The sequence below is a fragment of the Triplophysa dalaica genome, chromosome 2 (assembly GCF_015846415.1).
Source record: "Triplophysa dalaica isolate WHDGS20190420 chromosome 2, ASM1584641v1, whole genome shotgun sequence".
NCBI classification, from domain to species: Eukaryota; Metazoa; Chordata; class Actinopteri; order Cypriniformes; family Nemacheilidae; genus Triplophysa; species Triplophysa dalaica.
The window spans coordinates 25,430,427-25,453,563 of NC_079543.1; the positions used below are offsets into that span (position 1 = coordinate 25,430,427).

General features: G+C 37.1%; 1 protein-coding gene across 2 annotated transcripts in view; it reads left to right on the plus strand.

Annotated features, from left to right (window-relative positions):
- si:dkeyp-9d4.3 (caskin-1) overlaps positions 1 to 22,728 on the plus strand; it is a 36,906-nt gene extending 14,178 nt beyond the window's left edge. Inside the window, exons 2-22 of one of the 2 annotated variants that reach the window (XM_056738877.1) lie at positions 91 to 142; positions 787 to 884; positions 1,920 to 2,065; positions 2,144 to 2,239; positions 2,619 to 2,740; positions 4,245 to 4,353; positions 7,430 to 7,538; positions 7,624 to 7,718; positions 7,851 to 7,965; positions 10,267 to 10,506; positions 12,940 to 13,041; positions 13,246 to 13,445; positions 13,566 to 13,650; positions 14,239 to 14,348; positions 14,692 to 14,802; positions 15,988 to 16,089; positions 16,175 to 16,313; positions 16,419 to 17,353; positions 17,588 to 18,218; positions 19,232 to 20,003; positions 21,089 to 22,728. In XM_056738877.1, coding sequence (XP_056594855.1) covers positions 91 to 142; positions 787 to 884; positions 1,920 to 2,065; positions 2,144 to 2,239; positions 2,619 to 2,740; positions 4,245 to 4,353; positions 7,430 to 7,538; positions 7,624 to 7,718; positions 7,851 to 7,965; positions 10,267 to 10,506; positions 12,940 to 13,041; positions 13,246 to 13,445; positions 13,566 to 13,650; positions 14,239 to 14,348; positions 14,692 to 14,802; positions 15,988 to 16,089; positions 16,175 to 16,313; positions 16,419 to 17,353; positions 17,588 to 18,218; positions 19,232 to 20,003; positions 21,089 to 21,185 — 4,466 coding nt within the window. In that variant the 3' untranslated portion in view covers positions 21,186 to 22,728. The remainder of the gene's footprint in view (positions 1 to 90; positions 143 to 786; positions 885 to 1,919; positions 2,066 to 2,143; positions 2,240 to 2,618; positions 2,741 to 4,244; positions 4,354 to 7,429; positions 7,539 to 7,623; positions 7,719 to 7,850; positions 7,966 to 10,266; positions 10,507 to 12,939; positions 13,042 to 13,245; positions 13,446 to 13,565; positions 13,651 to 14,238; positions 14,349 to 14,691; positions 14,803 to 15,987; positions 16,090 to 16,174; positions 16,314 to 16,418; positions 17,354 to 17,587; positions 18,219 to 19,231; positions 20,004 to 21,088) is intronic. The other variant, XM_056738884.1, reaches the window with a different exon arrangement.
- Positions 22,729 to 23,137: the final 409 nt, after the last annotated feature.

Sequence of the window (23,137 nt, forward strand, 5' to 3'; positions counted from 1 at the left end):
TAAGGGAAACACCGCATCGTTATAATATTCAAAGTTTAAAATGGCACCTTTAGAAATGTGGTTAATGTTTTATTCCTTTTTCTCCCACAGAGCTCCTGGGAGCTGCTAAGAAGGTGAATGTGAACTTCCAGGATACAGACGGGTGGGTTCATCAGCAGTGCACTGACACCACATAATCATCCAGTCATACATACTGTATATAAATCTTCAAACTAATTTTCTTTACAAAAAAAGTGAATGCTACAAGCATTTTCTGTCTTCTATGACAGTATTTTCATATCTCATACAAGCAACAGTGTCACAAGATTAGTCAGTTAAGATGTTTCAGATTTTGTATGAATTTCTAAGATTCGTACAGTTCATGATTTAATATTTGAAACGTTTGTGGCAGTGAATGAATAGAAGTGTGTTGTTAGAATGCTGCAGCGTAGAAGAAGGATGGGAAATAAAATAAGAGAGTGTGTGTGTGGCTTGGGGCTGTGACAAAGAAAAAAGCTTGGAAGTAGGTCATAGTCTCCTGCTCACTTAGTCAGTTAGGGACTGGAGCAAAGTGTCAGAGTTAAACTGAAATGAGGACTGATAAGGGACCCTCTGCAAAGTTATGCTCGAAGCTTAAAGCTCAGGGGTGACAACAGAGTTATTAGTATTAGAGCATTATGAAAGAATATACTAGGCTGTTTAAAAAAAGATTTCCACAGAATTCACGTCTACTACACGGCATTCATTTATTTTATTTGAATTGCATTTAGTAAGTTATAAATAGAAATGTGCGCTTGTGTTTAATAGGTTATCTGCCCTGCATCATGCTGCTCTTAACGGTAACGTGGAGGTGATCGCATTGCTGCTGGAGTCCCAGTCCATCGTTGACATCAAAGACCACAAAGGTGCAAAACACACGCAGTCAAGTGAAAATGTGTTACTGGTTAATGCAGAAACAAGTTAACCATATAATGACAGTCTTTATGTCAGCAGAAAATACTTGACAAAGGTTAAAACTAAATTCTAGGGCATAATATTAAAGTCAGGGCACACTGGACACACGCTTGCTTTCTTTCCCATTTTATCACGTCTTGTTGTTTATTCAGCATCATTTGCGACTCACTTTCCATTTTCAATACAATATGCATGTATTCATTTTTGTAATGATTGGCATTCTCACATATTTCTCCAACATATTATTTTCCTCCCTTTGTAATAGTAGGTTAAACTCGTATAGGTTTTAAATCTATTACCCTTAGTTTATATTTCTATTAAATGTGTACATTGTTGGAGGATCTTTTGACAGGTGAATAAAGACCTCAATGAAGCATTATGTTTTGTAGTACCTTAGAATGAGCTTTTTCTATATACATACACAGCGGGTCCCCTTGCATGGAATTCGCCATTTTGTTTCTACAGTAGCCCTTAATGGACAAAATGCTCTACAGATCACGTTTCATAAATACGTAACCTTCTTCACCAAAGAAGCAAAAACTTGACGACATATTAGTCCTTTGTCAGCCACCGTAGCTCTTTGAAGGAGAGTGGTGGCATGAGCCATTGGTTGCAATTCGCAACTTTACCACTAGATGCTACTCAAGTTCATACACCGGACATTTAAGTTTAATTTTTCTCAGGTTTTCAATACTTTTTATATTTTCTGTGATATTTTCAAATTTTTGTTTAGTTTCCCTGTATATTTTATTTAGTAATATGTAAACGTATTTTGTTTTTAAATGCGTTTAGCTTTGTTAAATTTGGGTCAGGGTTAAGATATCTAGTAGTACTTTTTTTTAATTTTTAAAATAAATATAATGTTGTAACTTTTAATAGTTTATGTATTAAAGTGTTCCCCCCCATTTATATTAATAGTACTTCTCCTACTGTTTCCATTCTACTTTTACACTTTCCTTCTATTTATTTAACTTGATCCTCCGAAGGGATGCGGCCGCTGCACTACGCTGCTTGGCAGGGCAAGTGTGAGCCAATGAAGATGCTGCTCAAGGCGGGGTCATCCGTGAACAGCCAATCAGATGAAGGACAGATCCCTTTACACCTCTCATCACAACATGGCCATTATGAAGGAGTCAGTACACACATAAAAAATGTATGTGTCATGCATACGTACTGTACATGCTTACTGTGTTGTGCTGTCTGTTTGCAGAGTGAGATGCTGCTTCAACATCAGTCAAACCCGTGCCTCAGAGACAACGCAGGGAAAACCCCCCTTGACTTGGCCTGCGAATTCGGAAGAGTCACGGTCAGTCAGCCGTGTTTGTGTGTGTTCGGGGATGTTTGTGATAGATGTTTGGGAGGTGATGCTCGCCTGAGGGATTGTGGGAACTACACCTCTTCTCACTTTCACGTAGATGCACTCACACCCTTGTTTCCTCTGCTTAGATGTGACACACAATTTATATAAACTTTATTTTAATATGCCAGCATTTTGTATTTAGACTTAGTTTCACAGCCAGTGTTAAACAAGTTACATTATCCCTCTTTTTCAAAGAACAGTAATCTTTTTATTAACTTTGCACCTCAGTTATTTTAAGTATTGTGTGTTATTTTTCTTATTATTTAGATTACTTATTGACAAACAACATCCAAACAAAATCTTAACATTTGAGTCTTTTCTACAGATGGTTCAGTTGCTTCTTAGCAGTAACATGTGTGCTGCAATGTTAGAACCCAAACCCTCCGATCCCAATGGCATCAGTCCACTACACCTGGCGGCTAAGAACGGACATATCGAGATCATCAAGTAGGTGTTTATTGACTTGGTCTGTTGACTAGTTTTGAAAAGAACTTGCACCAGTATTTTCTAATACTACTTTTTGTTATACTGTATCATGACATCCTCTAAAACTAAGGAATAGTGTTTTGCATATATGTTGTACGTTTTTCAATTTTCTACTTATTAATGGTGCGGATCGTCCTGTTTTACTTTGAAGCTTTCTCAATGGATTTTATAAGATTCTAATTCTTATATAAATATATATTTTTCGTAATACAGTTAAAATGTTAGTCATGCAGCTTAGCATCAAGGCAGCACAACGATAATATCATAATGTACACAGTAATTTTTACATATTACAGTGATAAGAAAGAGTTTTGCATTGCATTAATGACAGTTTTGCGGGGGGATGTAAACATGCAAAAAATATACAATAGGCATCATGCAAAATATAATTGGGGTTTAGTACCCCACAGGGGCGGACTGACCATTAGGACATTATGTCAAAGTCCAGAACGGCCGTCCCAACGACAGCTTATAGCCGCGATCACCGCCTGGCGCACGCGATTATAAACGCGTAATTGAATAAACTATTGTATACATGATTATAAACATGAAATTGTGTGACACGTTACATACAACACGCCCCCCCTCCGTCGACAGATTTGATGGAGGACCGATGGCATCAAGCACATTGCACACATCCACCCCCCGTTGACAGAATTAGAATAGGGCCGATGTGGGCCAAAAATTCCAGGGACGAATATGCTTCCCAGTCCGCCCCTGGTGACCCAGACAGGTTTTGCTATAATATTTTGATCTTTTGTTCAGGAAAAAATCTAAATAAAACCTAAAGGAAGGTTTGTATTAGATTCATTATTGCTTTCGCAGGCAGACATTGATGGGACGAAATCCTGACACAGCATTTAGCTCCCTGACACCAAACTGTCTCTGTCACATGATTGATGTGTTAAGACAGGTCAGGAGCGAAGAGATCAAGGCTGATGGGGAAAATAGTCCAGTGGAAAAATACCACTGTGAGCTACAGTATCCCATCAGGCCCTGAAGGCTTCATTCATGACAAACACACACACACACTGAATGTCCTCATTTCAAATCTTTGATTGACAGCGTCATAACTGCCTAGTGATGCATATCATTAATTAGTAATCATCTAATAAAAATAACTAATAGCACATTTTAGGTTGATTGTTTATTAATGTGTATGACGTGTGAATGTGTTTGTGAACTTGAACATTCCGTCCTGATATCAATCCTGTAGGGAACCAGCATTTTTGTTTGACCCTCCCTATGATATTGATGAAAATCTTTGCTTTCACTGCTCATAAACTGAAAGAATTCAGGCCAACCAACTTCAACTTTTTTTCTGGCTACCGAAGTTATCCAAAGTTTTAGTGTCAGATGTATTTCTGCGAGTAAACCTTCAGACTCGCATTATACGCAACTGACCATTGCGTGGTGCATTGTAAAAGAGTTTTAAAACCTTTTGCTTGTTTTTGTATGTATTCAGGTTACTAATCCAGGCTGGTATAGATATAAACAGGCAGACTAAATCAGGCACGGCGCTGCATGAAGCCGCTCTCTGCGGGAAAACCGAGACAGTCCGGCTACTTTTGGATGTGAGTATTTTATTTGACTTTGAACTGGAATTGTGACTGTAAAGCTTCAGTATTGTGACTGGTGAAAAGTGGTCTCTGATTTTTCTCCACTTCGACGGAGTCTCAGTGCCTAGGCACTGTGTTTCATATTCAGCCCTTTATTATTATTCATTAGATTACATAATCATGTTTAAACAAATGCATTAAAAAATGAACACTCTGAATTTTTAATTCGCAAATAATTATTTAGTGACAAATTTCGGATGACTCGGTTAGGTTAGATTAATCATATCACAAGATTAAATTACATGCTGACATCTACTGCCTGGGTCGATAAAATACGTCTACAGCCGTGGGAAAAGTCCCGTATTTCAAATTTTAATTTTATAAGAATTTGTAGTCTGCGAATCAGTGTCTGTTGAATTTCAACAAAATCAAACCCCAAGAGAGACAAAGTCATCCAACAGCAATGTGAAAGCCTGACAGAATGACAAGACGCATGAAAACTGTGATAAAAATCAAGGTTATTACATAAAAAATGCTGTTCAAACTTTTCCTAAATGTGACTCTGGACGTCTTATGGGTCAATTTTTAATCCGAAAGTTCAATAAACAAGTTTTTTATTGATGCATGGGTTGTTAGGATAGGACAATATCTGGCTGAGATACAACCGTTTAAAACTCTGAAATCTGAGGAAGTCAAAAAATCTAAATATTGAGAAAATTGCCTTTGGAGTTGTTAATCAGAGGCCTTTTAGCAGGCCATCCACTCACAAAAATAAAGTTTTTATATATTTACGGTAGGAAACTTACAAAATATCTTCATGGACCATGATCCTTACTTAATATCCTAATGATTTTTGACATAAAAGAAAAATAGATAATTTTGACCCATACAAGGAATTTTTGGCTTTTACTAAAAATGTTCCCGTGCTATTAAAGACTGGTTTTGTGATCCACAAAAATACACGTGGGTCAAAGATGTCAAAAAGAAATGTCATACTGAATTTATAATAGTGATTTTCTGTCCATAGAAAGCACATTCAATGTAAGCAAAATGTCTACTTTATGGTTTCAACGAAGCTGGATCACAAAACCAGTCTTAAGTAACACCGGACATTTTTTGGTAAAGACAAAATTACATTATGGATCAAAATTATTGATTTTTCTTATATGCCAAATATCATTAGGATTTAAGTAAAGATCATGTTCAATGAAGATATTTTGTAAATTTCCTAACTTAAATATATAAAAACTTTGGTTCAGTTGCTTCTTAGCAGTAACATGTGTGCTGCAATGTTAGAACCCAAACCCTCTGATCCCGATGGCATCAGTCCACTACACCTGGCGGCTAAGAACGGACATATCGAGATCATCAAGTAGGTGTTTATTGACTTGGTCTGTTGACTAGTTTTGAAAAGAACTTGCACAAGTATTTTCTAATACTACTTTTTGTTATACTGTATCATGACATCCTCTAAAACTAAGGAATAGTGTTTTGCATATATGTTGTACGTTTTTCAATTTTCTACTTATTAATGGTGCGGATCGTCCTGTTTTACTTTGAAGCTTTCTCAATGGATTTTATAAGATTCTAATTCTTATATAAATATATATTTTTCGTAATACAGTTAAAATGTTAGTCATGCAGCTTAGCATCTAGGCAGCACAACGGATAATATACAATAGGCATCATGCAATTAACCCACAGGGGCGGACTGACCATTAGGACATTATGTCAAAGTCCAGAACGGCCGTCCCAACGACAGCTTATAGCCGCGATCACCGCCTGGTGCACGCGATTATAAACGCGTAATTGTATAAACTATTGTATACATGATTATAAACATTTAATTGTGTAACACATACAACACAATCCCCCCCCCCCCCCCCGTCGACAGAATTGATGGAGGACCGATGCCATCAAGCACAAAGCACATTCCAAAAATTCCAGGGACGAATATGCTTCCCAGTCCGCCCCTGGTGACCCAGGCAGGTTTTGCTATAATATTTTGATCTTTTGTTCAGGAAAAAATCTAAATAAAACCTAAATGAAGGTTTGTGTTAGATTCATTATTGCTTGGGTCTACTGCATGTCTACTTTATGGTTTCAACGAAGCTGGATCACAAAACCAGTCTTAAGTAACACCGGACATTTTTTGGTAAAAGACAAAATTACATTATGGATCAAAATTATCGATTTTTCTTTTATGCCAAATATCATTAGGATTTAAGTAAAGATCATGTTCAATGAAGATATTTTGTAAATTTCCTAACTTAAATATATAAAAACTTTATTTTTGTGAGTGGATGTCCTGCCACGGCGCCCCCGATTCACAACTTCAAAGGCAATTTTCTCAATATTTAGATTTTTTTGGCTTTCTCAGATTCCTGAGTTTTAAACGGTTGCATCTCAGCAAGATATTGTCATATTCTAACAAATCATAAATCAATAGAAATCTTTTTTATTCAGTTTTCAGATTATGTAAAACCTCAATTTCGAAAAATTGACCCAGAAGAATGGTTTTGTTATCCAGGGTCACATTTTGAGTAAAGATTATGTAGGCACATTAATTTGAAAAAGAGAATGACCCAAATGGACAAACGATTTGCAATAAACTCTGCAATATTTAATGGAAAATTGTCATTTTTTATTTCACTGGGACTTTAAACCCTTTTTCGTCTTTGATTTCTTAAAAGTGAATATGGACTTGTTTCCTTGTATTTGAGTTCTGTAAAAATGATCTGTGTTAAGTTTTTGTGAAAAGTCTCTCCGGTGTCTATTTTCTGCAAATTAATGCAAATAGAAATGGAGAAAATATGATCATTTTAAAGAAACACACACCCATAAAAAGTGAATTCAGAAAAACTGAAAATAATTCTGAAATGGTCTTTTCCGCGGCTGTATATATAGTGTTGCATTTTTTCAGCAATTTTTCACGCATTTCGAAATTGCCATTATAAGCGTTCCACACAGCCAGCTGGCTTTCTTATTTCAATTTTAAGAGAATGAAGATTTTTTACAGACGCCTGAAACACAATAAGTGTAAAAACTGTGTACACCAGTTGTGTGAGTGTGATCCTGTTTCTCTCTTCAGAGCGGCATCAGTGCAGGTGTGAGGAACACGTTCAGTCAAACGGCGCTAGACATTGTAAACCAGTTCACAACAACCCAAGCCAGCAAAGAAATCAAACAGATGCTAAGAGGTACGTTGAGAGAATAAGTGAAAGCTCGTATTCACATAGAAATGTTAAGAGTTTCTGAACTCTGTGTTTGCATCTGTGTACACAGACGCATCAGCAGCCATGCAAGTGAGAGCGCTGAAGGATTACTGCAACAATTATGACCTTACAAGCCTCAACATTAAAACAGGCGACATCATAACGGTAATAATACAATTCTCTACCTTTTCTTGTGATATTACGTTTCAGACTTATAGCTTGCAACTATTTCAAAAATAGATGGTGGTGCAACGCATTCATACATAAGTCGTCTTTATGTTACTGATTGGTCCGCAGGTCTTGGAGCAGCATTCTGATGGACTATGGAAGGGCTGTATCCACGACAACCGTACAGGAAATGACCGCGTGGGCTACTTTCCATCCAACATGGTGGAAGTCATCAAGAGGGCAGGTGTGTTATCGCATCATCACATGATCTATCTGGGTAGTCATGTGACACATTTTACCACAATCTAAAACTCGCCACATGAAATAAAAAGTATGTTCAGCGTGTGTGCTGGGGCGAGTTTATATTTATTGCATGCGATTCAGCATACAGTAAATACGAATGTTTGTGTGTGTGTTAGGGATGAGTATTTTGGACCGTTAAATTGACCACTAGGGGGCGTACACATTGGCGCTATTTGTATTTTCATCTCACAGCTTCCAAAAAATCATTCAGCTATTTAAAAGTGCATCATTTTGATTATGGAGTTATTTCCTAGTGTCCTAGTACTTATTCTCATCCCAAGTGTGTTTGTGTATAGGTTTGGTTTATTGGGTCTATGTCCAATTGTCCTGCCCTTTATCATCAGTCATGTGATTTTAATGAATGCTGTTAGCTTGAATGAAAGAAAGCGCAGATGAGAGAGTGTCTGATTGATGCGTTACGTTAACTCATCTCCACATCCACCTGTCTGCGGTGTTGCTCCCACAACTGCTTTTGAAAACGGTTTCTTAAAGCTGATGTGTGTAATGTTGTGGCACTAGCATCACCAACTGACACTGCAAAAATAATGTTTGACTTGAAAACACTACTTCCCAAACACTCCTGTCTTCCATTGGATGGACGGACCGAAATTCCCACCCCGTTGGTTGCGTTTTGGCTAGCGAGGATCTACATGACATTGGACAAAATGTTGACACTTTTGGGGACATGGACGAACAAATTAAGAGTTTGGATCCAAAATGAGATAACTCCACTTAAAAGTTTTTCAAAAATCGTGTTTTTTATTTTGTTATCATGTTTTTATTGTGTTAGTTAGCTGTATTTTTTGAGTTATTATGGCTTAAATCAAAACAAACATGATTTCATTCTGGAACAAAACTCTTCAAATATATTTATCTTAACATAATATGACTCTTAAGCGATACTTCATCCAAAAATGAAAATTCCGTCATTATTTACTCACCTTCGAGTTGTTCCAAATCTGTATAGATTTCTTTGTTCTGATAAACACAGAGAAAGATATTTGGAAGAATGCTCATAACCACATAGTTCAATATGTCTTCTTTTGTGTCCAATAGAACAAACTATGGGAGTCAATGGAGGGCAGAATCTTTTTGGTTATAAGCATTCTTCCAAATATCTTTCTCTATGTTCATCAGAAAAAATATATTTATACAGATTTTAAACAATTCGAAGGTTAATTGATGACAGAATTTAAATTTTTGAGTGAACTATCCCTTTAACAACACAATTGATAAACAAAACTGTGTTTTTACTACAAATTGGCAGCATACATTACATAACCCTGCCTGAAACTTTGTTATTGTTACTTTGGTGTTATTGGCTGTTTGTTGCAAAGTTTGAGAACTCGGCCAACACAGAAGACTTCTTTCTGTGACTTCATGGGACCCAAAATGGCATTTTTACAACATAAGGGCCTATCGATATTGATGTTTGCACAATTCAAATCACTCTTTTATGTCCATTTCAAGTGATAGTTTACCCAAGATAAGAATTCTGTCATCAATTACTCGCACTCTTGTCATTTCAAACCTGTATGACTTTTTTTTTTCTTAAGAACACAAAAATATATTTTGAAGACAATTGTAACCAAAGAACGGTAGTAACCATTCACTATTGCATAGATACAAAACCAATGCAAGTCAACTCTTAATGCCGTTGTTCCAGCATTCTTCAAAATATCTTTATTTGTGTTCTGCAGAAGGAATCATACAGGATTGAAATGACAAGAGGGTGAATAACTGATGACAGAATTTTCATTTTTGAGTGAACTATCCCTTGTAGCGTCCATGCAACCGTACACATAATTTAACACGGATTGAAACGGGTTATGCGGCCGGGTGACATCTTACATTTCTGTTTACCACAATATTATAATAAGCCAAGAAGGTTATATAAATACATCATATATAAATATATATAGATACCCCCATTATTTATGTTTTTTATGCATGAATGTATACTGCATGCATAGCACTTCAAGTGATTTTGGACAATGCATTGCAAGTTTGTTTCGTGGAATAGTATGCATGACTGATTTTTTTGTAACATAGCTGTTAGAAACGGTACATATCTTCATTTTCTCCATGCATGTTAACTTACAGCATTCTGTAAAGTTAAGCTCACAGATAGAGCTAGATATTCTTGCTTGAACATGTTTTATTTTGTGTTTCCTTTCCTTTCCTGTTTCGTTGTTGTGTGTGTTGTTGTTGTTTTTTGGTGTTGCCGTTCTGTGGTACCCAGGTCCCTCAGCCCAACAGTATCTTAAGATACAGATCCGTCCCCCGGCAATTGGTTCAGTTGTCATGGTGAACGGTGACTCCTCCCACATTTTTTCTCTACCCCTCAACCCTCCTCCCCCTCCCGCCCTGCCCTTTCCCCATCAGCCCCTGTTCACCTCATTTGGCTATAATATGCCCACCTGCAGCACATTTGGGTATGAACCGGCCTCCTCGCGCTTTGAGGAGCCAGAAAAAGAGACAGGTATAAACACACACATACATGTACAGCCATCACATGCCATACATGACACATGCCAGCATTTCTTAACTTCATGACCACTGTTAAGGTGCAGGAATGGAGCGCGAATCTGAATGTGTTTTGAAAAGTCGGATGTTTAACACAAATATCACACATGTGGGAAAAAATGAATATTTCATATTTAAAGTCTTTATTTCAGCATCATTATGATTTTTGGCAACTAAGTAGGAAACAGTTACTGTATATCAGTAATGAGAATCTAATGACAGCCACCATTAAGAATAATGAAGGTGACAATCAAACATTATAGTAATGACAATTTGGAGGGAGAATGTGCTTGTCAAAAATCTTAATGGTATTAAAATTAGACTCCATCATCTTATTAAAATGTTTTTTGTTTTGCAGAAATATACCAGTTTACTGTATTTATTACAGCTTTATTGTATTGTCATTGAGCCTTAAAAGAAATTTAACTTCATCTTTCACTATATGGATTTTCCCTGAAATCAATGCTTTAGATTGAGTGACTGATAAATGACACGTAAACAGATGGTGTTGCTTGTGGTCTCTTGTTGGTCCCTTTTTAGAAATATTTAAATACCAATTTTAATTTACAAAATATATCTATAATAAAAAAGATATATAATTATTTAAGGATTATTAAATAATATGTAAACAATTATTGTCATCATTGATATAATAATTGTAAACTTGTAATTGTAAAAAAGTATGGTAACAGTTCAATATAGGGGGCAATTCTCACTTTTAACTAGTTGTTATTAGCATGCCTCTTATTGGCATATTGGCTGTTTATTAGTACTTTAAAAGCACATATTCTGCATGACCATATTCTCATTCCTGATCCTAGCCAATCCCTAAACCTAATAACTACCTTACTACCTATTAATAAGCCACAAATGAATAGTTAATTGGGGAAAAAGTAATAGTTAATAGCGAGAATTGCTCCTGTACTGAAGCGTGACCAAAATATTATTAAAGTACAATATGAAATTATTGAGAAGTATTTAAATTCAATTCATATATATATTAGTTTTGTCTCATAAAGCAAATATATTATTGAACTATATAACGTTATTATTTAAATTATTATAAGTATTAAAGATGATTTAAATGATTGTTATTATATTATATTATGAATTATAATAAAGTATACCAATATAATAATTAATCATAATAAATACAATGTATTTATTCATTTATTAAAATTATGTATTGTGTCAAATATTTATTTTTTGAGTTTTGTTACCTGTGCATTGTCACTTTTTAACCTGTATGTGCACTGGTAGCTTCTGTTACTAAGACAAATTCCTTGTGTGTCCAACCACACTTGGCAATAAAGCTCTTTCTGATTCTGATAAATGTATATTATAAATAATATAATTATAATTTTGAACTTGTCAAGCAATATAGCACCTGAATTGTTAGTATTATTATAGTGTAAAATAGTACTAAATTATTTCGAATATTTAAATGCATAAAACATAAATGATATTTATTCATAAAATTATTATAAATAATGTAATAATAATTGTAAACTTGGCAAGCAACATAGCAACTGCATAGTAAGTATATGTAGTAAAATATGAAATTGTGCTGTCACACGTGTATTACAGGTTTGTACATTCAATCACATTTGAGGTCAATTTGTTTTTATTAATATGGTTTTGCCACCCGTGTTAATGTTGACATCCTTCTTGTAATTTTCCCTGCAGTCCTTTAGATTAGATTGATAGAACATTGTTCTCATAATTGTGCTTTGAATTGATGCAATTTGTTCTCACATAAGCCTACAATCAATCACAGCTCATGCACTCCAGAAACATTATGAAGAAAATTACAGTGTTGTGTTTCCTCTTCAGCACAATATTTCAGCTGTAACTGATGGGACATATGAGTGTGTAATTGATCAGGTGTTGGCTTTTTTATTTTCAATTTGTTTAAATTGTGTGTATTTGTAAAGATAGTTCAGATTTCTAGTTAGCCATGATGTCACATTCTGGTGATGATGTAAATGTGCCACCAGCTGCACAGAAAATGTATTTCCTAAAGACACCCACCACCCTCTCTAGATATAGCCAGTAAAAATGTATTAAACGTGACTTCAGTTAGGGAATACTTTTATGTTTGGCAAGTTGCTGATATAGGCATGCTTACTTGTGAAGAATCGCTGCAAGTTTGATCTTAAAATATCTTAAAATCATCCTTGTGATGCTGATATTTGTGTTTTATGACCTTTTTTGTCTCTCTGTACTTTGTAACGCGTTCTGATTTTGCTGTTATATTTGGTGAGGATGCTTTTCACAGGTAGCCAGACGTTTACATATTGGAGTGATCACCTGATGCATATCTTGTGTTGATCATCAATTTAAGATCATTTTTTTCATCTGTTAACATTGTGTGTGTAACATATTTCAGGTTCAAGAGGATCTGTGTCCAGTCCTCATGGTTCTCCGACCCTCAGCGGCCAGCAGAGCAGTGCTAATGAAGATATTTGGGTGTTGAGAAAACCTTTAGCAGGTACCTTTAAAGGCATAATTCACTTCACAGGAATAAAAATGACTATGGCAAACAATGGGGAATACTTTGGTTTCCTGTCGCCCCTGACATTAACCCTAACAAGTAAAACCTTTTTTTTACTAAACCAAGTTATGAATTGCAAACATTAAACATACATTTTGGAATTAATTTGAGTTTTTCTTGCGTGATATTTGCATTCACCAGCAGGGGGCAGTGTTGGAAGTATGGGCAGCACGGGCAGCCTAACCAGCGGACGTTCATCTACAAGCGTGCAAAGCGGTAATGCCAACGCTCACCTCACCAACTCGCCCGTCCCCGTGCCGACCACACCAACACACTCACCTGGAATTAACGCCCACGGCATCAACGTCCCGGGACTGCACGCCCAATCCGAGGGTGTGAAGGTGCGACACAAATCAATCCCACATTAGAACAAATGTGTAAATTCTCTTTTACTCTCTTTGTCTGTCGTTCTCTCTGTCTCATTTTATTGATGTGTATGTGTGCATTTGTGTGTGTTTTAGCTGTTGGCCACGGTGCTGTCCCAGTCAGCCAAAGCAAAAGAGCATCTAATGGACCAATCACAATCTTTAGATCCTAATAATTCAGGTACTACAATATATACCTCATATGATTCAATAACTTAAAATCTCAATTATTATTTACTTTGTCTCATTTGCTTACATCTAATATAGCCATTGTGGCATTCCCACAAATTTATATTTGATTATATAAATTTAATTAAAGTATTATATTGATCAGGTTTATTTCATGGTATCACCAATTAGAATTGCAGCGTTGGCTGTTTTACTTTCATATTTCAATGTCGGGGATCGAGTCTGTCAATGTGTCCCAAGGAAATTTGTGACCATGAGCCACAGGCTGTCTTCACATATAAATGATATATATATTTTTAATTGTACTTCCACCTACACTGGATATGATGCCGGGAATGTTGCGGGCCTGAGAAAAATAAAACATACTGATGTGCATACTAATGTGCTATGAGTTATGATAGGAAAATGCTTTATTATTAAATTTATACAGAGATCACAGACATATATAATGTAAACACAAATGTTTTTTCTGGATGCGATTAATCGTTATTAATTGTTTGACAGCCCTTTGTTGGTTTACTTGAAGTAAAAATAGCAAAGGTTTTATAATGAATTGCATTTTGTTTACTTTTTGCCGTAGCCTCTTCTCAGCGCACTCAGAGTACATCTGGTGTCCCAAGGCAAGCGAGAAAGAAACCCTTTGTGGATCCGTTGCTACAGAGAAAAGATGAAGCCTCTGCTGAAAGCAAGGCAAGTGTGTGTTTGTGGCACAGATTTTAGATTGAGAATGAATATTGGATAATGACTATAAATAATATATACTAATATATCAATTATTTTTGAAATATATTCAAAAAATCTTTGTCATTCTCAATTAAATGTGTACTATGGTACTATGTCCAGTAGGGTGGTAATAAGTTAACATGTCCTGACATTCAGGGATTCCAAATATAAATGTTATTTGCTGCCACACTGTGGCTGTAGGTGATAATGCATGACACTTTTATACCAGAACATCATCAACCTGTCAAGAACTGTCTGGATTTTTTATGTGGTTTTCTATCTTTCTGTCCCGTGTGTACATGTTTTGTAGAGCTCAGAGGCTGTTGTTGAATGGCTCACTAGTGCTCAACTTCAGTTCTACACAACCAACTTTCTTACTGCTGGTTATGACCTGCAAACAATCAGCAAGATGACACCAGAGGTACAACAAGCGCACAACACACACAAGAATTTCATGCGACTCACTCCCTGTCATCATGACAAGCATTTACTTTACTGTATAAGCATCAGAGTACCTTAAGCGATTTAAAGTGATAGTTCACCCAAAAATAAATAAATCTGACATCATTTTCTCACCAACTTGTCATTTTAAACCTTTATGACTTTCTTTCTTAAATAGAACACAAAAAAGATATTTTGAAATAGTAAAAAGGGGAATAAATGATGACAGAGTTTTCATTTTAAAGTATGTGTTTCCCACAAAGGTCTATAATTTCAATTTCAAAGTAATTTCAACATCATTTATGTTTAATAATATTAATAAACAATAGACGTATGTATATAAATAAATATTTAAACATATCAGTAAATGTTGGAGTCAGCAAATAGAAAATAATCAATTTGCGCATATTGTTAAAGCTTTGGTGCACATTTTTTTATATGTACATGTTTTATTTACATACATTTTATTTTCACATTTACAATATTTCTTTATATATTCATGTATATATATTTTTCTTTTTTGTCCTATTTATTTTGTACAGTTAATCATAAAGATCTGCCATCTTTTCTAAAACATTTCTCATTTTCCGAAAATTAAAATAATTTCTATGAATATTTCTTCAGCTCAACCTCAATTCTACGTTGAATGTTGAGTTTTTAAAAAAGTTTTTCTGGAGTTGTCTTTTTATTTTAAGCACAATTGAAAACAATGAAAGTTGTCCAATATTCAAAGCTAATAGGGTATAAATATTAAAGGGACTGTTCACCCAAAAATGAAAATTGTCATCATAAATCTGTTTTAAATCTCAAAAAAAAAAAATTGTTGTGTTGAACACTTAAGAAGATATTTAGAATAATGTAGGCAACTAAACTGTTCTGGGCATCATTGATTAACATATTAGTTTCATTTCCTATGGAAGTCAACAGTGCCCCAGAACGGTTTGATTTAAAACCTTCTTCCAAATATCTTCTTTTGTGTTTAACAATAAAATGAATACAGGTATGAAACAACTTAAGGCTGAGTAAATGATCTAAGAATTTTCATTGTTGGCTGGACTATCCCTTTGATAGAAAATAAAACAGAGAAGAAAAAAAACGGTAAACTACTCATAAAAATCGCTGTATTAGCTTTGACAGTTCTTGAGCTTGTGTATTGCCCTTACAGGACCTCACAGCAATAGGAGTGACAAAACCAGGACACAGGAAGAAGATGCTGTCAGAGATCAGCAAGATGAACATCCCGGACTGGATACCTCAAGAGAAACCCGTAAGAGAAGTTTGTACACATACACTCAACAACCATTACAATCACATTACTTATTACAGTTCTTAAATATCTTTGTATCTTACAGTCCAGTCTGGCTGAGTGGCTCACTGCGATAGGTCTGAATCAGCATTACCAGACTCTGGTTCTGAACGGTTATGACAATATGGACTTCATTAGTGATATTACTCTGGAGGACCTGAAGGAGATTGGCATCACCAAACTAGGCATGTATATTCCATTACGATTACAAACATATTGGTGGCCCTACCTGTTAAAACCAACTAAAACAAGAATAAGTAACCGTCTACCTCATTTTTATTCCCAACAAGGACACCAGAAAAAGTTGATGTTAGCTGTCAAACGACTAAACGAACCGCCATCAGATGCAGCAACTCCCATGGAGAGCCAATCAGAAGACAGCTCGGACTCAAAACAAAGTTCGGAAACCAGCGCGAGCAGCACGGAACCGGATGTGAACTCCGTCCCCGCTGTTCGAGTGCGCAAGAGATCAGAAGGGCGTGGCTCTCCCCGACACAATGCTCAAGGGCGTGGCATACAAAGAGCAAATGCCCCGCCCCCTCTGAGGAGGCCTAGCTCGATCGAAAGCCCCTCCCCAACACCCCCACACACACCCACTAAGGGCAAAACCCCATCTGCATCGAAGACTCCCTCGCCGTCCTCTCCGCTGAAAACACAAGCCAGGACCAGAGGACCCTGCGACTCGCCGCGTTCTCACGGCCGTGCCGTTCCGTTACTTTTCCTACCACCTGAAGGAGAAACCGAAGGTGGTAACGGTCAAGCTCCGCCCCAGGCGAGGCGCGGACAGCTCTCGAATACCAACGACCTGCCCTTGCTGGATTCTTCCGTAAAATACGCCACGCTAGGAGGACACAGGGTCACTCCAAGCGACTCTCAGAGATCCTCTGGAGACAGCCTTGACATCAACAGCGTCAATCGCAGTCAGTCGTTCGCTACGGCCACCAGGCCTCGCAGAAGGACTCGACCCCCGACTCCGCCTAAACGCTCCTGCTCTTCCATCTCGACCGGTAACCTGGCCGACGAGGCAGGGGCGGATGACGGGTCTGGCGAAAACAGGGCTAACAATCTACTCCTCAACGTGACTTACAGGGAGCGACGGCGCAGTGACTGTGGCATCGCCTCCGAGAAGAGCTCATCTGGAGGCAGCGTCAGGGATATCGCTGCCATGCTTGAGATGTCGAATCTTGGGGGCAGTGGAAAAGGAAGTGCCAGTAGTTATTTACAGGTGATTCAACATGATGCAAACCCAAAAATCCTAAAACTTAATTGGTTATGACGTCACATTATCAGCAATAACTGCAATTCATTTTAATGTTTTTAAGACAACATAAATCAGAATTTACCTTATTTACCTTCCTAATACTAGGAATACTAAAGTCATTATTTATTTAAAGTCATCATTAGTTTTTGTCTGTGTATTAGTGAGCATTTTGCTAAACATCTTTCACCTGTTTCTCAGGCGAGCCCAAACCTTTTGCGGCAGAACCGGGACATTCTCAATTCTGACGCGGAAAGTCGACGGCGCACAATCAGCGGATTGGCAGATCTAGCCGACTCTCAAAAGCATCTCGACGATTTCTCAACACAGGTGAACCGAGCCACACAAGACCCCCCACAATACAGATCAGTCCCGCGTAAAACACCTGCAACGGAACAGGCCCCCGAGCCACGCCCACGTTCCATGATTGGTCATTTGGAAGGGGGCGTGGCATATCTGCCCCAAGAGGAGTGGTCACGAATGGATGCCACGGCAACTTTGAGAAGACCACGCCCACCGCATCCCTCACATGATAAAAGTTTTAACTTTGTGGAAAGCAGTACAATAAAAAGACGGCCCAGAGCATTAGCTCCACCACAGAGTAACGGAACGGACGGAGGTGGGCTGGAAGATGCTAGAAGAAGGCCCGTTTCAGAAGCTTGTGCTGGTGGTAGAGATGAAGAGCCGTATGCTGATGGTTTTGGATCTCTTCCGAGACAAATACATAGACCGCCAGTTTCACCCAAACCAGCGATGGCCCTTCGAAAAATTGATCCCCCAACCCCAACGAGAAGAGTTCCTTTACCTGGACCAGATGGTCAACACAGTCCAGGTAATGCTGAAGATCATTTTGAATATCAAAAACTTAATAAGACAACCACAGAAAGAAAATACACTGAAAAAGTCATTGGTCAACAGCAGAAGCTCTGTTTTTAGGTCAAATGTTTACAATTTACTATCTCATTCATATGTAATCGACATTTTATCAATATTAAACTTCTCAAATATTACAAATCTATATAAATGATGTTCCATAATTTGCAGGAATCGTTACTCTTTAATAAAAGTTGTTAAGGTTTCACCCAGAGATGCTTTCAAAGACAGTTTTCATGTTTTCTGTGCTCTTATTGGCTGTTTTTTTTCCTTTTTATTACTTTGTTTGTTTGTAATTAAGTCATCTAGTTTACAAAGCTGTTAAAAGCAACAATTGAGTTTCTTAATTTATTAATATTTAATTTTTCAAATTAATATTCTGGAATTTTTTTTTATTTTGTAGCATTTTATTGACATTTTTTAAAGTTGTATTATTATTAATATAAAAGCCAATATTTTTTAAGGTTGTAGCATTATTAATATTTAACTTAAAATTTTGCAACCCATTTTTTTTTTGTAGCTATTTAGTGAATTTTTTAAGTTGTATTAATATTAAAGCTAATATTTTGGAACACATCTTTTATTTTGTGGCTTTTTTATTGACTTTTTTAAAGTTTTAGTATTATTAATAGTAAACGTAATACTCTGCAATAATATATTATAATTTTTTGTGGCTTTTTTATTGACTTTTTAAAGTTTTAGTATTACTAATATTAAAGCTTCATATTTTAAGCACATAATTTATTTAAATCAATCTAAATAAACATAAATTTTGGATTGGGTCGAAAGTTTCACCATTACTATGCACAAAAGAAACTTATTCTTTAATCGAATAATTTAGTTTATTATTTTGTACCAATTTGATGAGAATTTTTCAATGGGTAATATCGTATTAGTGAAAAAATACTACAATCTTGTTTGATGTAAATAATTTTTCTGTCCTTATGTTCTTTATTTTCCCTCTCTTTACAGGGGAGGGGAGGAAAATCCCTCCTCCCGTATCTCCCAAGCCAAGCCCACCTCCCACACTACCCAAACCAGTAAAAATCAAACCAGTCCATGTCATCGGAACCTCCAGCTCCCCTCAAGCCGATGTTCTCAGCCCATCCAGTGCCTCCCTGAGTCCTACTCCAGCTGAACAAGCTGAACATCTATTACAGACTTTGAGTCCCACCACCCCAAAACCAATAGATGGAAACACGCTTTTCCCACGAGTGTCGTCTTCTCCAGATCAAAGCCCACAGACGCCCCAGACCCCTCAAACCCCGCAAACCCCCTCCACACCTGGGTCAGGCTCAGCTCCTGTGAAACCCCCACGATCCTCTATGGCAGGTCTGTCTGTGGACATCCCAGGACCTCTGGAGGTGGAGCTTCCTGGGGCAGAGGTAGTGCAGAAACGATTTAGAGAAGTAGAAAAACATGAAGATGACGTCAGGAAGATCCAGATGGATCAAATGTTTGACCAAGCTGTGAATTTAGGGTTTCCAGGAGAAAGGCACTTCACAGAAATGGGAGAGGGGGCGGGGCCGGTGGTTATGAGGAGGCGGAAGGTGGGTGTGGCCAGGCAGACACCAGTGGAGAACGAACCAGATGGAGATGCGATGGAAAGCCAAGGGTTATTGAAGATTGCTGAACTGGGCAGCTGCGCCTCAGGTGACAGAGCACATCTTAGACTGGAGGAGACCAGCGCTTCTCTGGCTGCTGCTCTGGAAGTGGTGGAGGAGAAGATTAAAAAGGATGACAGGTAGATATTTGAAAGATTGCATTGCAGTAATGCTTTACCTGATTAAGTTCCATAAAAGAAAAGTTCACACAAATATGAAAATTCTCTCATTAGATTTACATTCCTTAACAAATTTGTAAGAGGATTTTTTTCAAGTTTTTATGCGTTTTGGCTGTTCATTTACACTAAAACGGCGCTTTGGGGGACTGAAAACGCAAACTTTTGAAAACAGTTTTAAAAGTGCAAGTTTTTGAAAACGACGTCATTATCGTTTCCGTGTAAACTCTGAAGGCGCAATTTCCTAAAAACGACGACGTCATACGCATGCAAATTATGCGTTCAGTCTGTAGGCATGCGCCAGTATTAGCCAAACAATAACGGCGGCCTCCATGCTGAATGTTTATGCCGCGTGACATATTTATTATCATTTCTCCAGGAAAACGTAGATTTACTCCACCACTACGACAAGCAGAAACATAGTATTTATATGCAGGCTATTATAAACACACACACACGCCAACACAGTGTATTAAAAGCGCTTTAAATTAAAACATATGCGGATGTGCACATAGTTTATAGCGCAACAGCACCATCCACTGGCATGGCATGCATAATACATCATATTTATTTGTTTTCCCGGTGTTGTGTCGATACATCCTATTTATGCTGTTTAATAACGCTGTTATTAAATGCCATGTTATCATCTTATTGGGGAGTCCATCAGTAAAGTAAACGTGTAAGGTTGAGAAATTTCTTCTGAAGTGAAATGACGCGTTTGCGAGAGAAACAAATGTTTTGAGCGATTGATACATCATGTATTCATGGTAAACAATGTTTATACACATCAAATCAAAACACGTAAAATCTTGCTTGTTCTTGCATTGGCTCTCGTGGCTAGTTATCATATTTGTGTTTTTGATACAAGACATGCGCAACATCGACGTCCTTCCATATTCCATTTTACTTGCAACCATCTAAATGTTGCCATGGAAACAGGATTTACAGATCTTTAAATAATCTCAAAACCTCTTACAAACAGTTTGATTCGCTTAAATTCGTTTTGCATTTTTTATTCATTCTGTCTATTCTTTTTACTTCTTGTGTAGCTCTGTTGTGGACAACAAAAGCACAGTGAATATCCTGGATGACATCGGCAGCATGTTCGACGACCTGGCTGACCAGTTGGAGGCCATGTTAGATTAAAAATCACAAGCAAATCTGTTGCATTGCGAAGCGTTTCGCGTTGAGAACCAGCTCTTATTGTTGACTGGAAGATCACGGCACCCCAGCAAGGACCAGTAGGAAGTGAGGTCAAAATATTGCTATGGAATCGACAGATAAGGATAGAAAAGATATCGAGATGCCGAGGTTCAGAGATTAAAATGTTGGAAAGTCAGTAGCCCTTCTCATCTTCATCACCAGCCTTTCGTCCTACCTTCGGTCTGAATAGATCCTGCTGGTGTAGATCCCGACCCGCTGTTATGCTGCTCCCTGAGATAAGCACAATTTTAAGAGTCTTTACGACGAGCTTTCTAAATGTCATTTAAGCGAAACACAAGTATGTGTGAATGTGTGTGCGTGGGGTAAACGAAGCTATTTCATTGGATAGTAAAGAGAAAAGCATCATGTAATTTTATCATGTTGGAAAGCTCACGTTTATCTCCGCTCTGCCAAATGTAAAGGGGAACTTTGAATTTCACCTTACGGTTTTCAGCAGGCCAAGCTTCTGATACAAACTTGATACGGACTGAGTAAATACGAAAAGCACAGCCCCATTTATGACCCTGATCGGACTTTTTCGTCCACTGTCAAGATTTCCTAGTTCCCTTCCGAGTATATAATGAAGAAATGCGTTGGACTTTTAAAAGTTATATTGTAATCTATATGTATGTTATTGTTGTACTTGTTGTTGTCAGTTTGTGTGAATGTTTGACTGTGTAGTGTTGTTCTTGCATCGACAAATCCCGCCCTGCTAAAGGTGTAGTAAATAGATATAGACAGAATATACAGAATAAGATGCTGGAGCGAGTAGTGTACAGTATACATATAAGTTATAGTTATCATTGATAGAGTAGTCAAGTATGGAATGCTACACACACTCCTCATTCCCAAACAATGTGTATTAATGTGTTTGTGCGTGTGAGCTGGATGTTGTGTGTTTGAAAGGAAGAGTGTTTGCTTTTTGATCATTACCATGGTAAAACCACTATTTTTGGGCTGGCATGGTAATACAGTGTGGTATTCTTTAAGGTACCCCGCGGTAAGAGTACAACCTCATGGTATAAAAATACCACAGTATTAGCATCTGAAATTATGTTTTGTATGGGGCTGAGAGTGTGTCATTGCAGAGTAAAAAAAGAAAATCTACTGACAGAATTATATTATAATTTCAGATTGTGTCATTGCAAGATGTGTAAGACTACAGAGCAATATTTTTTATTCATGCACCGTGTTGTTCATTTAGCTTTATAAGCGATACTTCAAAACCAGCCCTCCGGGATACAGCAGATCTGAACATTTCCGACAATCATGACGATGTTGTCCTTGATTTATGACCCTGCACAGTTCATGGTGTAGATGTTGGATTATAAACTCGTTAACAGTATAAAAACTGTGTGATGATCCGGTTGTTATTTTGTGTAAACCTTCAGCTGGCTAACGTGTTCGTCTGACCCCGGTGAAAAAACTCATCAAAGACCTCTTCCATGTAAAGAGCATTGAAATATGTGGAATTAATATAAATAAATTGTTATGAAAACAACCGCAGTGATTGAGAGGATTTTTCATAATTGATTAAAAAAATCGGTATTGAAATGCATTTTACAATATAAATGAAAAGTAATTTTTGAATAATTCTGACAAAAATGTATAGTTATCATTTACAGGTGTCATTCAAGATTAGCTCAACAAGATTAACAGATTAACAAACTAAAAGAACAGTTAAAACACAAAAGAACATCCAAATGCATACCATACATATCTACAAATACCACATTTACAAGGAAAGTATACATTGTCCTCAAAACGACTATAGCCGACTATGAAACTTGAGGACAATGGTTAAAAAAAAGTGCAGACCACTTTACTGGTCCAAGAGCACTTCCGGTTTCAGTAATTAAGTTAATATGATTTTTGCTTAAATCTTACATGTATAA